The sequence below is a fragment of the Scophthalmus maximus genome, chromosome 22 (assembly GCF_022379125.1).
Source record: "Scophthalmus maximus strain ysfricsl-2021 chromosome 22, ASM2237912v1, whole genome shotgun sequence".
Taxonomy (NCBI): domain Eukaryota; kingdom Metazoa; phylum Chordata; class Actinopteri; order Pleuronectiformes; family Scophthalmidae; genus Scophthalmus; species Scophthalmus maximus.
In genome coordinates this window covers 11,712,860-11,728,128 of record NC_061536.1, presented here as the reverse complement: position 1 = coordinate 11,728,128, position 15,269 = coordinate 11,712,860, and the positions used below count along the sequence as shown (strand labels likewise).

General features: G+C 47.0%; 1 protein-coding gene across 6 annotated transcripts in view; it reads left to right on the top strand.

Annotated features, from left to right (window-relative positions):
- The window catches only part of rbms3 (RNA binding motif, single stranded interacting protein), a 243,058-nt gene that overhangs the window by 214,554 nt on the left and 13,235 nt on the right, over positions 1-15,269 (top strand). For all 6 annotated transcript variants that reach the window (XM_035620611.2, XM_035620605.2, XM_035620607.2 and 3 more), the window contains 3 exons: positions 996-1,039; positions 3,431-3,527; positions 7,335-7,385. In XM_035620611.2, coding sequence (XP_035476504.1) covers positions 996-1,039; positions 3,431-3,527; positions 7,335-7,385 — 192 coding nt within the window. The remainder of the gene's footprint in view (positions 1-995; positions 1,040-3,430; positions 3,528-7,334; positions 7,386-15,269) is intronic.

The window sequence follows — 15,269 nt, the reverse complement described above, 5'->3', positions numbered from 1 at the left end:
TGTGTGTGTGTGTGTGTGTGTACTGATGAAATCTGCCGCCCTCAGCAGCCTCCCGTTAAAAGAAATCGGATTAGCTCTCCTCCGGGGGAGAACCTTCAGGAATGCAGATGACGGATTGCATCGCACAGGTTTCTCTCCTGGACTCGAGGAGGGCCTCACACACACACACACACACACACACACACACATAACCGCACACAATGCACACCGTCGCCAGACAAAGGGCTGCTCACTCCTTTTCTCTCCAAAGGGCATTTCTTCATTTCCTCTCATTCATAAAAACACGATTGTACGTGATTGAAATGGAAGACGAAGGCGTCCTCGATACTAATTCACTTTGTCCTATTGACTACGATTTCCCCGCGCATCGGCTTTGTCACTTGTCAGTTTTTCCAATTTGGAAAACGACTTGATTCTGATTTGATTTAATTTATTTTGGGACAAAAAGAATCAGGGGTCCAAATCACGTTATTCCCCCACGAACAATAAAGGTACAGCGAATTACTTGGCTGACATTGGTGCAAGAACATATCGACGGAGACGCACGGCGCGTGTCAGCACACAGTAACACACAGTAACAGATTGCAGTCCAATGAACATGTGCATGTCCAATCTATATCATATTCTAGAAAATATCGATGTTACCGGACGTTTCACCTGCTGCATAGTGTCGACTGGACGAAGTGACACATGCTGTGCTCAGGATTTCTGGTTCTTTCTCAGCTTCTCATTAACACTTATACAATTGTATCGTGTTCGTTTGATCCATGCAAAATATATAACCCAATGTAACAGTGTGATGTAAGTCTTTGCAAAAAGCACTGAGCCCAAAATGTTGAACTACTTCTTCACTGGTTTGTAAATGAGAAGAACATGACCGACATTATCTGTAACGTCCTCTCAAATGTCACATCTTCATTTGTAGCACTTTAATTTTATTTTGTAACAAATTGGTGATAAATCTTCTGCGTGTCCTATTTGTTTTTCTCTTTCAGACTGGCATGGCGTTAACATACGATCCCAGCGCAATGCAGAACGGGTAAGAGCTCGATGGTCAATCCGTCTCCGGCACCAGCTCCTGCACTCACAGGAGCCTGGTCAATACGCTGTCATGCATGAAGATTAATGTAGTGTGTGCACTTTGTTACTGTTTGATGAAGGAAATCCATATGGACTTCAAACATCAGTTTTTCTTCGCCGGGGCCCTGGTGAGGAATTGCAGAGGGGCAGCTGAGCTCAGCGAGCGAGCATGTGTGTGTGTGTGTGTGTGTGTGTGTGTGTGTGTGTGTGTGTGTGTGTGTGTGTGTGTGTGTGTGTGTGTGTGTGTGTGTGTGTGTGTGTGTGTGTGTGTTTGGGACTTTTTAAGTATGCATGTGTGTGTTCCTGTGTCTTAATGTCATGACTTAATGGTGCTGTGGAAATAAATGACCCGGCAATGTGTTTTATTTTCCCCCACAGTGCTGAGGCAGGAAGGAGAGTTCCGAGTCCCCCCTTCCCCTCCCTCCCTCCCCCCATTCTCCCTCTGGCCTCAGTCATTCACAGGAAGCTCCTTACTTCCCACTTCTTAAACCACTTATCCCCCAGTGACTCGGAGTCAACCTCAACCCCCCCCCCCCCTGAAAAAACCTGGATGAATAGCATCACTCACAGTCTGCCCTGTAAAAGCCTGCTTCGCTGCAAATCCGCCAAATTGTATTCCCACAGATATAAACAGAAAAAGGAAAGAAAGGATTTACATTCAACCTAAAGTTTTTGTCTAATTATCAGGTTCCAGAAAGAAAGAACAAAAGAGGAAAGTGGGTGAATTAAGTAGCAGAGGATGTAAAAGTAGTCAACTTTATTCAAACGATAACACAGTGTAGGAATGAAGTGAATCATCTTGCTAAAGAGAATGTAGAATTATGCAGTTTAGTTTATTTAATTAATATGTTAATGTAAAATAAAAAATTGGAACTAAACTTGGAAGCAAAAAGAATTTGCCTCTTCCCATTTGTCAGACTGTACTGATGCATCGAAATTCAACTGCAAATTGGATCAGTGAATGTAAAATCGAATTATGATGCAAATCATCCACACATAATGCATAGGTATGCTATTGTGGGGCCCATTTTACATTTCCTAGATTGTATTAATATTTGAATACACTGAACTGTACAATTCCATAGAAGAGCAACTAAGAGAAAAGATTTTTTGCCCATTTTAAGCCAAAATCCATACAAAAAAATCATATATGTATGTTATGTTATGTTATTCAAGTGTGACATATGAGGGGTTTCAGAGTCGTTATCCCTTGTCTTTTGTTGACACTAGTTTCTCATCAAAGAGAGCCCACTACTGTATGTGTCGAATATGAAAATAATAATTAAGACAAAAAAATATGAAATATCCAGTTGTATTTAATTTTCTATGGACCTTTAATAAACTCAATTTGTAGAAAATGAGCATAAAGCACTATTATTTAACCACACAAAGACATATGGCATCCATGAACAAACGTATGAATCTTTAGTTTACTAAAAATCTATAAGAATAGTGATGTTGTTTGATTGAAGAGAAATTCAAATAGACGTACAGGATAAAGCTTTGCTTCTGTGAACATCAATCACAGTTATAGAGAGTAATGCTTTGCTGCGGAGTTCAAAAATCATGTTCGTAAGCATTTATTATTAAAACGTGGACAAGTCTGATGAAAGGATGTTAAGAATGTTTTTTTGAGCTGTTAAAGAGAGACTGGAGTGTCCAGCACTTCCAACTAAACATTTGGGGTAAGATGGAATATAATACGCACCATGAAGAGCTGATTCTGATACGTTCAGATCCAGTGTGGTGCCTTGATGCCTGGTACATAACTGGTCTAAAGTCCTCGTCCGCTCAGGCGACAGAGACTATTGGGATCTCGGCAGCATGCGGCTGCAGTGGAACCTGCAGCAATAAGATTAAGTAGCGTACAGCCGACGACCCACTTCTCCGCAGCTCGTGTCAAACCTTAGCTTCTTCAAAATGCATTCTGAGTTGGTTCCAATCCAGCGTACAGGCGCGCCACTGGAGCCTCAGTCCGAGAACATTTGGGGGGGGGGGGGAACAATCTCTGACTTTATGCGATGTCGAAAGCCCAGTTTGATGCGATAAAACCCGACGTTTCGATTGAGAACGCTGTGACAAGACACTTGATGAAACTTTAATGTGATGTTCAATAAGTGTTTGCTGAGAACAGTCTACAGGATACAGTCAGTGTCTCTGTGTGTTCAAGTGAATTCTTCTTTATTATATAGACAAGGTAACAGACTGTGACATTTATATTTTACACCTAATATGAATTTGACAGACTTTTTCTGTTTTGTACTTTCTTCTCTCTCTACTCTTCTTCATATCCTCTCCCTCCCTCCCTCCCTCCCTCTTCCTCCCTCCTTCCTCCTCTGTCCCTTCTCAGGTTCTACTCCTCGCCTTACAGCATCGCCACCAACCGCATGATCGCACAGACTTCCATCACGCCCTTCATCGCTGCTTCCCCTGTTTCCACATATCAGGTGGGCCATAGCGCACTGCATTATGGATGGACTTCTGTCTGTGTGTGTGTGTGTGTGTGTGTAATAGCAGGGTTTACTTTGTGTAGGGTGGATTGAAGAGAGTGGGTGGGCTGCGAAACAGCGTGAGGCTGTCTCTTCTTCTCTCATCGTTTCTTCGCCACTCCAGCTGTGCTCGATGACATCTGTTTCGTAGGCGGCAAACACAACAGGCATCTGAAAAACAGGCAACAGAGGGGGGGAAAAAAGAGGATTAGAAAAAAGGCTGACAGGGTAGAAAAAAGAAAATCACCCATCAAGAATGAATGTGTCTTGGAAAAACAAACGCCCTCCTCCCTCCCCGTTATTTTCCCTGAAATCTTTTGTGCTCCCTCGGCTGATAATTTTTGATTTCGTTTTATTTCTCCTGCCAACTTCGATACGATCACTTCCTCTTCCAAAGTGAATTTCCACATTCCTCGCGGCTGTGATCCGCGGAGGTCACGAAACCGAACATAACAGGAACGTGAAAACTGGCAGCGTGAGATGTCAGGGGCGCCACCCGTTTTTTTTTCCCCATCAGTGCACATTTCATGCGCCCCCCCCCCCCCCCCCCCCCCCCCTTCGCCAAATCTGAACATCAAGAGGCGCTGCCACGGCGCCCTCTCGCTCAGACAATATCGTTTAACGCCGCCTCTGTTTGGTATGCAAAAAACAGACAGAGCGAGATGCCGAGCAACAGAGAGGAGGTGAAGGATAGATGAGAGAATCGAGGGGACAGATGGAGGGAAAGACGACCAGGGAGGTGAGGAAAGAAGGCGACGGCGGTGGCTCGGGGCGGGGGGGCCGAGGAGGGGTGTTGCTGAAGGTTGCCGTGCCCCGTCTTGATTAAAACTCTGGTGCAGTACCTGCCGAGGAGGGTTAAGGGAAAGAGGAGGAGGAGGGAGAAGAGTGGGCCAAGGCGCATCTCTAATCCTCTCTCGGAAGGCTTCCCAAATTGATTTATCAAAAACAATGGCTCGGCTTTTGAGGAATATTAATCCTCACAGTTTCAATATCGGGCAGCTCTGCCCGCCGCCTCCTGTAATATTGCCCTTCAGCCAGTCACGGCAGGAAGGTGAGTCCTTCATCTTCTGTACAAGTACAAAGGCGCAGAGGAAGGAGAGAAGAAGCAAAAGACGAGCCGGACAGGCACACATGCCCGACAAAAGGAAATCACTTTCTTTTATGACGGAAACTGTTACCTTTTGTGCGGAAAACCTCAAGGTTCAAGGAAATCACAGTGTGCGTCTTTCACACTTTTTACGTTCGTGGTGAGTGGATATCTTTCGGAGCCACAATTTTTTTGATTTATCGTCGATTTATGGAGTCCGGCAAATGACCCGTGCCAACGGCGGTGTTGTGGCGTTCTTTTGGAGGCTGGCTCCGCTTGAGCTTGAATCACGACTTGGCTTTGTTTCCCCCTCCGGGGAAAAAAGAAAAAAAAGAAAAGAATCGTCTTTGATGATGCACATGACAGGATCCAGTCCAGGGCCAGATCACTACCAAGATCTCAGCTAGTGCCGCCAGCCTGCCGCGGCCTGGTTTACATCACCGGCTCCGCGGAGCGGCTCACCGGGCCACTAAATGCAGTGTGTGACTGGCTGGCCGGCTGACTGGCTGGCTTACGGGCCTGCTGTTTGGCTTCGCGTGCGACAGCCAAATGGCTGAGCGAGCGGCTGAGCGACTGACCGACCAGCTTTTTGGCTCACTGGCTGACGGGCGGTTTCAAACGGTAACACAATCTGTGAAGTTCAGCCAGAGGTAGCCGCTCGGGTCGCGCACACGCCGCGGTTCCGTCGCACTGAACCTGCCGCAGCTGTGGAGTAGCTGCGACCTCACAAACCTGTTGCCATGTAGAGCGATGGAACTCCGCCGGGGCCTTGAGTTTGCCGAGACGAGTTCACATCAAGTCTTTGTGTGTAAAGACAAAGGCGTGAGCTCTCGGGGCTCAGAACCCGTAACAGATGACGGATTAGCCTGTGGTCATCTGCTATGTTTTCCCTTTTTTATTGGATTTCACCAGGAACAAAACGTGGGTCTTTAGTGTTTTTGATTTCCAGGCCCGTGTCAGGGGCCAAGCCACCGACAAAACGAAATAACAGCTCTCACGCCGAAAGTGCAAGGTCCATATCGTGCAAAGTAAAACCATGAAGTCAAACCAAGCTGAACTTTGTCTCAGATGGAATTTGAACTCAAATACAGTGACATCCAGCAACACCCCCCCCCCCCCCCCCCCATGTGTCGCCTGTGCAAACAGTTTGTTATAACCCATCGTGACATTTTATTGTCAGGCGACCTTTGAGTGGCCCCGGTAATTATGACGGAAGCTCGGGAGGGATAAAGGCGACGTTGTATAAAGAGGGACACATGTTGGGAGGAGGTCGGGGTGAAAGGCGGCGGTCGACGAATCACAGGACTTTGACACGGGACGCTGCTGATGGTGAAACTGATAATACACACGGTTTCTTTTTAACGACGACCGCTCCGTCCATCTGCACTGATGCAATATTTTAAAAAATGCAGCAAAAAAAAAAAAGAGAGGAAGAGGAGACTGTAGCATTAGCTCTTTCCCTAGCTCACCAGCATATGCTGTATCAAGTGGACTTGACTCACTTAACGATTTAAAGAAGATTATTTTGGATCGATGGCCAAATATTTGAGCACATTCTTTTCAACCTGGGACAGCCCAAAGTTTGCGGAGCGTAAAGGAGCATTCGCCCTGAGTCTCTGGACAACGGTCCAAATCTCCGCACCCACCGTCAGATAAATGTCACGGCGCTCACGCGGCGTCCGAGTTGAAAATAGAAGGGCGAGTGAATGGAGATAAGCCGCCTCCCTCTGCCGCCCCGTCCCGCTGGGGAGAACAAATATCGCCCTGCGCAAACAAACAGACTTGGCTTCACGCTATGGAAAAGCAGGGAGGCTTGTTTAGGTCCGGATCCAAATCAGGCGTTGGGGTTGGCTCGGAGGATTGATTGCTCTTATGGCAAATTATTCCGTGTTTGTCTTTGTTTAATCTAATCATTTTACCCGGATCAGTGGCCAGCCTGCGTGTTTGTCTGCTACAAGCTGTCTAATTCCTCCCTCCAGCTCCATCTAAAAGCTCTGTTTGTTTCCCCCCCCCCCCCCCCTCATTCCTCCAGCCTCTTGATCATTGTCTGTCACTGTTTCACCATCATCCGCACCTGTAAACGTGCATGTCTGTATGTGATTTGCCTCTGATAGTTGCTTCTGGCATGTGTCTGAATTCTGGCGCAGGGAAAATGTAAAAAGCTCCGTCCGCCGCTTTCAAATTCTTTTTTTATTTTATTTTTCTCATAAAAGAATCCTGCTGGAATTTGCCTGTCCTTTCTACCAGTCGGTCCCTGGTGTTTTTCGAAACCCTCCGGCCCCCTCTTGCAAGAACACTGGGCATGGCATTAATATTATAATGATATAGTGAAGTTTCCTAATTTATGAGCTCCATTCACGAGTCCGTCTATTAAATAATGAGAAGGCAGGAGAGAGAGAGAGAGACATTTGCTGCCTCCAGACTTTCAAATTCTTTTTGTAAGTCTTTGGCACGGCTCAATCTGTGTAAAGTTCAGCCATAGTGGCGCATTAAAAAAAAACCCCGCTGCAATCATTCTTGAAAACCTCCAGACTTGAGAGCATTTGAACATATTGTGAATATTTGAACAGCGTTTATGGCCGTATGTGGAATACTACTTGGATCTGACGGGGACAAAGAAACTGAGGAAAATTTATGTTGTTACCATAATATTTCATTTTATGTGTTTTTCTGCTCAGGTCCAGAGTACGTCATGGATGCCTCATCAACAATATGTTATGCAACCTACAGTAAGTACTCCACCGTTCACCTGCAGTAGCTGTGGGACCCACCTTCGTTTAAAAATCTTTCTTTTTTTTCCTCCACTTTCTCCAAGGTTTTAGGAGGAACTCATTTAATGAGGTTTATTTTTAAGTTTGTGCTGAATAGTTTACAACATGGCCAGATTTTTATGTTGATATAGATTTAAATTCATAGATTTATATTGACTGCAGCATGGGGGGAAAAGTTCTGTCAGGAGAATCGTTCAGGACGCAGTCTTCCTCTGTTTGCAATGTCGAGTGTTAAATCAACTCTATTGCATACATGCATATGGCAGTAGAACATCACAGTACCATGATTACACGACTTTTGTCCTGCTCCAAAAAAAAAAAACATACTGTCCCATTTCGATAACCACACGTGTCCAACTTTCCTGAGTATATTTATTCTATTTTATTTTGGGGGGGGGGGGGGGGGTGTTGGCAGTTTATAGGTGTTGGTGGTGCCAGGAAGCCAATTCAAGCCTCGTTTACCAGACCGCAGCACAACACAGACGGGCTGTGAGACGGTTGCTCTGGGTTACCAGACGAGACAGCAGACAGGGAAAGAAATTAACATTAATTAGATTTAGCTCACCAACAACAACGCAGTCTGCGACAGCGAGGAACTTCTGCTCCTGCGCCGCATCCACTGGCGTTCCTTCATCGCGTTTGAGGAGTTTTTCTCAGAGTCCAAAATGCTGTTTTTCTAGGTCACACACTCCGCAAATGAATTATTTAATATTTTAATCACTGACAAATTCAAATGTTCCTTTTATCAGTGAATATTACATTTGATGGATGTTTTTGCTTTTTTAGATTAAAAATCAAAACACTATTGAACATGTTTTCTCAGCTGTAAATAGCCCTGGCTTTATACTTTTGGATCAATATATTTTGTAGTGTACCTACAGCACTGTATGGATTTCTTTCCCAGATCTGTCTCACTCACATTAAAGCAAAAAAAAGGAGCGTTAGTAGTTAACCAAATAGTTTTACGGTTTAGCTTTAATTGATCCTATAGCACAGTAAGTGTTCTCATTTCGTTGCTTGGAGGTTTTAAATCATTATGCCAGAGGCTTTAATGTTTGCTCGAGGCTCTTTGTGGCCCCTGAAGCACGAAGTACTTTGTTCTCGTGCGCTCTCAGTTGGTTCACCGACCGAGACCAGGAACCAGTCGAGGGCTCGTGTATTTGATCTTTGATTCAGAGTATCACAGGCAAGAATTTGCTCAATAAACTTCTGACTTACACTCGGCTGCGCCGCAGTGCGTTGCGAAAAGAAATTAATTCATAAAGTACGTTTCTGTAGAACTGCGCGTTACAATCTATATAACAAGCGTGTAAATATTGTACTGCGGTTGTAATTTCATTGATGCGAGCGAGTTATTTTCTCTTTGAAAAAGAAATTACCACCCTGAGGGTGACCTGAGGTTTTATTTTTCCAGAGTTACCTCTAATGAATCACACTGCTGCATAATTTAAATCATGCTCTAGTATCAAAGTTCACTATGCCGTTCTAATGAGCGGATGAATATGCATGCAGGTGAATTACAATCACGAGTTATGACCCGGGATGTTTGGGAATTAATTAAGATATATGGTGCGGCGCACTTCAGAAGCTGGAAGTGTTAGATTGCGAATAACGACCCCGAAAGCCTCCTTTAAAATAATGTGTTTAGAAAAAAAGATTTATTGATTATCATAATGATATACAACAACTGCATCACCAGTTTTCAAGTTTGATCTTTTTGTAGATTTTTTTAAGGGGGAAAATGTGAATGCTTATTGAGTAACAGCAGACCAGAAGTTCATCTGGTGTAGACGTTAGAGGGATAGTTCAGTGATCTTGAAGTGGGGTTGTATGAGTTACTTATGCATAGTCAATATGTCACCTTATGGAGATGGTGATCAGCGATGTCATTTAACGGAGTTTGGAGGAGAAGAGGAAGTAGCGTAAGTCTGAGTCCCACTGTTGCAGAGGGGACCACGGAAAAACTGTTTTTTTGGCCGCATTTTAAAACTTTGCCTAAAAAATGATATAAATAAATGACATCGCTGATCACCATCTCCATAAGGTGACATATTACCTATGCATAAGTAACTCATACAACCCCACTTCAAAATCACTGAGCTATCCCTTTAACAGGCAAACATTGATTGATATTTTCTTTGAGCTGTTGCTGTTGCTGCTTTCAAAGAGAAACACTGTCGGCCTCATAGCAATCCGGAGGAGAGTGTCGATGTGAAAGAGTGGAGAGGACGGGTGTTGATGAGTCACTGGACTCTGCAGCCGATGGCCCGGCCCTCACTCACTGGAGCAGTGCTCAACCGGCCGCGTGGCTCCCCACTGTGGCCGTTTAACACTAAGTCTACCCATTGCACTTTCCGTCCCGCTGTGGGACAGTGAACATGTAATCTGGTCGCAGTAGGCCACCAGCCAGGCACACACACACACACACACACACACACACACACACACTCAGCCTCGTCTTCCCTGCCACAGCTTGCGACCTGTATGTGCTCTGTATGGAGTGTGTGGCCCGCTCTGGTTATTCCCGTCCAGCCTGCATGACTGCCAGACGGTAACATCCATCTTTCCAGCCGTATGCCATGAGGCCTCTTGGAGCGATTAGCAGTAGCCACCAGCCAGTAGCCACGTTGCACTGTGGCGTTTGTCTCATTACGCCCTCACGCCAGCGGTAGCCGTGTGGCCACGAACGTCCCCGCGGCCTCGTCCCCGTTGCGTTCCCTGTCACCAAACGGCTTCTAGGCGCCAACTCCAGCTGTCGCGGCCGTCGTCCGCGGATCACGGCTACTGTACCAATCTGTCTCCCCCTGGTGACCCACGTCCATATCTGCCACCAGCCACATACACACAGCAGACCCGCCCCCCCCCTTACACTCACACAGCCTGCCACCGGCTCAGTGAATCACATCAACCTAGGCAAGCGTGAGCTCGGGGAGCTACTCAGAGCATTAAAGACCAATTGGTTGCGCCGCAATTTGGCCGCTCCCGCCGCACGCCCCGCGTCGAGCCGGTGGAGCGTGGCGCAACGGCGCTCCTGGTGTCCGAGGCAACACGGAGGCGGCCAGGCGTGGAAGGGGGGAAGAGGTCACAGCTAGAATCGAACAGAGTGGACATGGGTTGTATCGGAAATCGCTCCGTTCATGATATAGCCCGTGGGTTTAACCTCATGTCACCAGATCGCGCCGCGCCGCATGACAAACGACGGCCGGAGAAGCTGAGATTCCCGTCCGGCCCTAAAAGAGGAGTCGGACGTCAAAAAACGGGTTCAAGTTTAAGCAGCCGCGAGGGCCACGCCTCCCGCAAACACGTGCCCACTCACTCCTCGGCGGAATTACTCCAAGTATGCCGGAACAGAGGCGTCTTGCTAAATATGAGAGTGCCCTTTAATTCGTCCCCTGCTCATTCCCGCTCTGGAAGACAAGCGTGATGAATTGTCGAGGTGAGAGGCCACGGTCCACCGGGACACAGAACTCACTGAGAACTGAGACGCTGACCTTAACAGGTGTTAAGTACATCAGCTCTTAGTAGGGCAAATTGAGTTGGTTGAAAAAGCTACATTCTCCCCCTGATACGTTGTTATTTCATAAACTCAAACAGCATGAAAATAATAGTGCCAAACAGTAATTTTGCTGGAAAACAGTCGAGAGTTTGCTCATCGCACAGTGAACGGAGCGTCACTGTTCCGTATGAACGGCTTTCGTCTGCCTGGATTGAGTCCGTCCACACGAAACTAGACTTCATGCCACAGAGGAGTCGGAAACTTCGTCAGCAGCGAGGGGAAGGGGCAGCGCTTTTCAAATTTTGTTTATCCCCAATTAACGGGCTTGATGCGCCCGGTGTGAAACTTGATAGAAAGTGACAGTGTTTTTTGGGGTTTGTTTTTTTTAAAGTGGACAGCTAAATGAGGTTTCTGTCTGTTCTTTCAGGCGTTGTTCTTCTCTCCCCCTTTTCTTTTTTCAATCATTCGTCTTCCCTCTCTCTCCTCCTCTCACACGCCGCCCCTCGGATCCGCTAATGCCGCGCCCCGCCTGGCACTCGGTGCGCGGCATGTTTCTTCGGCCAGTGCGCCGACCCCGTGCAAGAGGGGACCGTGGGAGATGCATAAGAAACATAAGCATGAGCACATGTTAATGATAAATCTCACTTGCGTGCGGATCATCGATCGCACGCGCACGTGACTCTCGGACATCACCGCGCGTGTGCGGAAGAGCGCCGGAGAAGCCGCGGCGGCAGTCGAGCGCAGCGTCGCCGTCTTTCCCCGTGACTTATCCGTCCTCTTTTTTTCTCTGTCTCTCCCCCCTTTTCCTCTGTCTGAACTGTGTGTGTGCCTCAAGTATGTATTTGCTGGAGTGCACCGGCCCCTTACATCCTGAAGGTGAATTATTGAATTCCTTCGCCGCTGCACCCCGGCCGGCTCTGGCTCGCCTGGGCCTCTTAGAAATGAAGCATAACTATCTGCCCTCATCAAATGGGGGTGACTTGGTGCACTGTGTGATACCCATCTCTCCACAAGACATTAAAAACGCTCTGCGGACTCGGGGGGGGGGGGGGGGAGAACATTGTGCTGGTTTTCATGGATTTGACTGGCGAGGCAGAATTTGAGACAGGGCTACAGTTGTCCTTGAGTCGCTCCCACTGCTCTTTCCCTCCTCTCTGTATCGTTTCATCCCATCCTCTCCTTGTCTTTATACACCTCCCTCTCATTTCTTTTTTTAAACACACTCCATCCCTCCTTCCCTTTCTGTTCTCTCGGTTCTCTACTGCCCTTTCAGCGTAACACTTTTCTTTTCTTTTTTTTTGCTGTGCAGATGCCGGGTGAAGAAAAGAATTCCGTTCAGGGTTAAAGTTTCCTACACAAAAGAGAGATATAGCTGAAGTGCCACAGGGTGACTGACAGAGAGATTGAGCAGCCGCATTTTCCCTATAACCTTTACGGATATTACCTTGGAAGAAGAAAAAAATTGCAATAGCAGCAAAAAAAAAAAATACCGTGTGCGAAATGATCCGTTCGTCGACACGGGCCCGTCGGGGGACGGCCGATAAACAAGCGCAGTCCGAGCGTGGAGAGGAACGGGCCTCCCATGAAGACATGACAAATACTGTTACATGCTTCATCTAGCGCCCTTATCCTCGTCCACACACACACACACACACACACACACACAAAAAATCCATCCAAATATTGCATCATCCTCAACTTGGTGGGGGGGGGGGGGTTCTGTTTTAGGGGGTTAATAACCTCATTACTTTAAGCTTTTAATCATCATTAACAGCCCCAATAGTGATCGAATTAACAGTCTGGGTTCCCTCTCAAAGACTCACACCACCTAACGATGAACCGGAACAATCTGAATCACGGCACGTTTGTAACACGCATCCACATATTTTGAACGGCTCCATCTTTATCCTCGGCGAGGACACACAATGGACAGACGAATGAATCAGTAAGAGGAAGGCAAGGTCCGATCCGTCATCCGTCCGCACTTTCACTTCATGGAAGGCCCGATAAACAAAGAAATCCCTCTTCGTTCTTCAGGCGCCGTTTGTTAATCCGTCCACATGCGCCGCCGTGGCCTCGTTGTCACTCTAATGATTCTCTGATTCCCCCTGTAGGTCTGTCTCATATTTGCAATTAAGCTTTTTCAAAACCCCTCGGAAAATTAGATTTCAAATTTTGATGGCGAAGGCCGAGATAAGCCGCCATCTGCGTCACCGTCCACTTGTGAATCTGTCACTCAATTCATTTCGTGGCTAATCATCAGCGTGTACCGTGCGACTGTTTCTCTGCTGCCTCGGCTGAACGGTACAATGAGTGCTTCCGCCGTCCGCGCTGTGGCGCGCCGTGTCTTATGCGGGCACCGTGTTGGTAATAGCAGGGCGGCCCTGGTAGTCCGCTAGACCCGAGGAGGGATTCGTGCTGTGGATTAGCGTTAAAGACCCAGGATGCCAGCTCCCTTTTTTCTGGGCTTACCCAAATAGAACGGTGCCTGAGGGCGTCTGGAAAACTGTGGTCGCAGTTGGGGCGGGAGAAGAGGGAAAGTCACGGGCGACGAGGAATGTGAACCTCAACGGGAACGCAGGGATGAATAAATATGAGCATGAGCACATACACACACATTCAGAAAGTACGGATGAAAGAAAAAGACCTTTCTACCTATCAAGAACCTTTGGGGGGTTTTATGATACAGTGTCACTTTAAACCCTTCAGGTTGACAAACCTGCATGATGAAGGGCTCATGGCTGTGTGAAGTTACCTGTCAATCATCAGCAGATGTTCTGCAACGCAAGGTTTTCCAGCAACCAACAGCATCTGACTGAACAAGCTCAGTCTGTGTGTGTGTGTGTGTGTGTGTGTGTGTGTGTGTGTGTGTGTGTGTGTGTGTGTGTGTATGTGTGTGTGTGTGTGTGTGTGTGTGTGTTGTGTGTGTGTGTGTGTGTGTGTGTGTGTGTGTTGTGTGTGTGTGTCTGTCACTGGAGATGGAGAAATGTCTATGCGGTGCGAGAGCTTCAGCAGAACGACTCCGCAGCTGCAAGTCTCCTGCAGTGAACATGTCACATTTTCACTGACACACACACACACACACACACACACACACACACACACACACGCAGACCAGCACGAGCATCCAGACCACAGAACCTCACATGGAGAACTCGACTGTCGAATAAAGCGAGGAATGTGTCGAGTCAAGCGCGGGTCCACTTTCATGTGGGCAAAAACAAGTCACGCTTTGTTCCGGGGGGCAGACTCGGGACTACAGCCTCGGCCATTGTTTGACGGTCTGGTTTTTAAAAAAATGGCCCGTCCCCCCGCCAACTTTCACATTTCACCTGTCAGACGCACGTTACTCTTCATGCCCCTTTCCTACTTACGTAGCAGCCTGTTAGGGATTCGTGATAGATCCGTCGCAGCGCTGCACTCCGTTGCTTCCAGTGAGCAGACGCCCACGTGCGAGCGGTGAAGCTCTAGGGCCATGGAGGTGGGGATGGGCGCGCGAGCTTCTCCCTGCGGCCGCGGGCTGTTTTCACTTCAGAGCCGGGGCATCGCCGCCGCCTGAAGGTACGGTAACGGTATATTAACACCGGTTTGAGGCAACAGCGCAGGTAGGCAATAATGTTGGATATTATAACCCGCAGCAAGCAATATAGATGAGCCACGTGGCGAGCTGCGGGGACGCTGTGATCGGGATTTTTATCAGCCAATATGATATGGAGCATCTGCAAGAAGACGTTCTGTAAAAACACTACACTTTAGGGATTGTTGGCGATGAACCCATGAGCAGTGCTTTGGTGACATCTTCTAATATTCTGTTACATGCCTCAAAATAGGGGTTATTTCGTCAAAATCCCAGGTCTTCCTTAACTGCAGTGCTTCGTAAAAAGCAGATATGAAATGATACAACGTGACATTTTTTAACTTTCAAGACTCAAGACCCAAAGCGTTCAGTCGCCTGTTCCGTAAAATAAAACCTGTGAGCTCATACTGTACCACGAGTTGGCAGTTAAATGCGAGTTATCATGGAACGAATAATGAAATACATTAGCTGCTTGATTATTTCCGTTTTTATGCTATTTTGCACTTCTGCTTCAATGCATTTCAGCGGGAGAATGTTTTCCCTTTTTTTGAGGAAAAACAGAACATACGTTTATGAAATGCAGTGATTTATTATTGTTAGTATAAAGATATGAAGTGATTTAAATCAGCTCCACTTCAGCCAAGTACAACGGTGAGACTACGCTGCTCACACATCCGTGTATGACTATAACAAATAAGACAAATTCACACAGGGACAGGGATTTGTTGTTTTCACTTTTCATACCTTAAGTACATTTTGTTTGCGATGC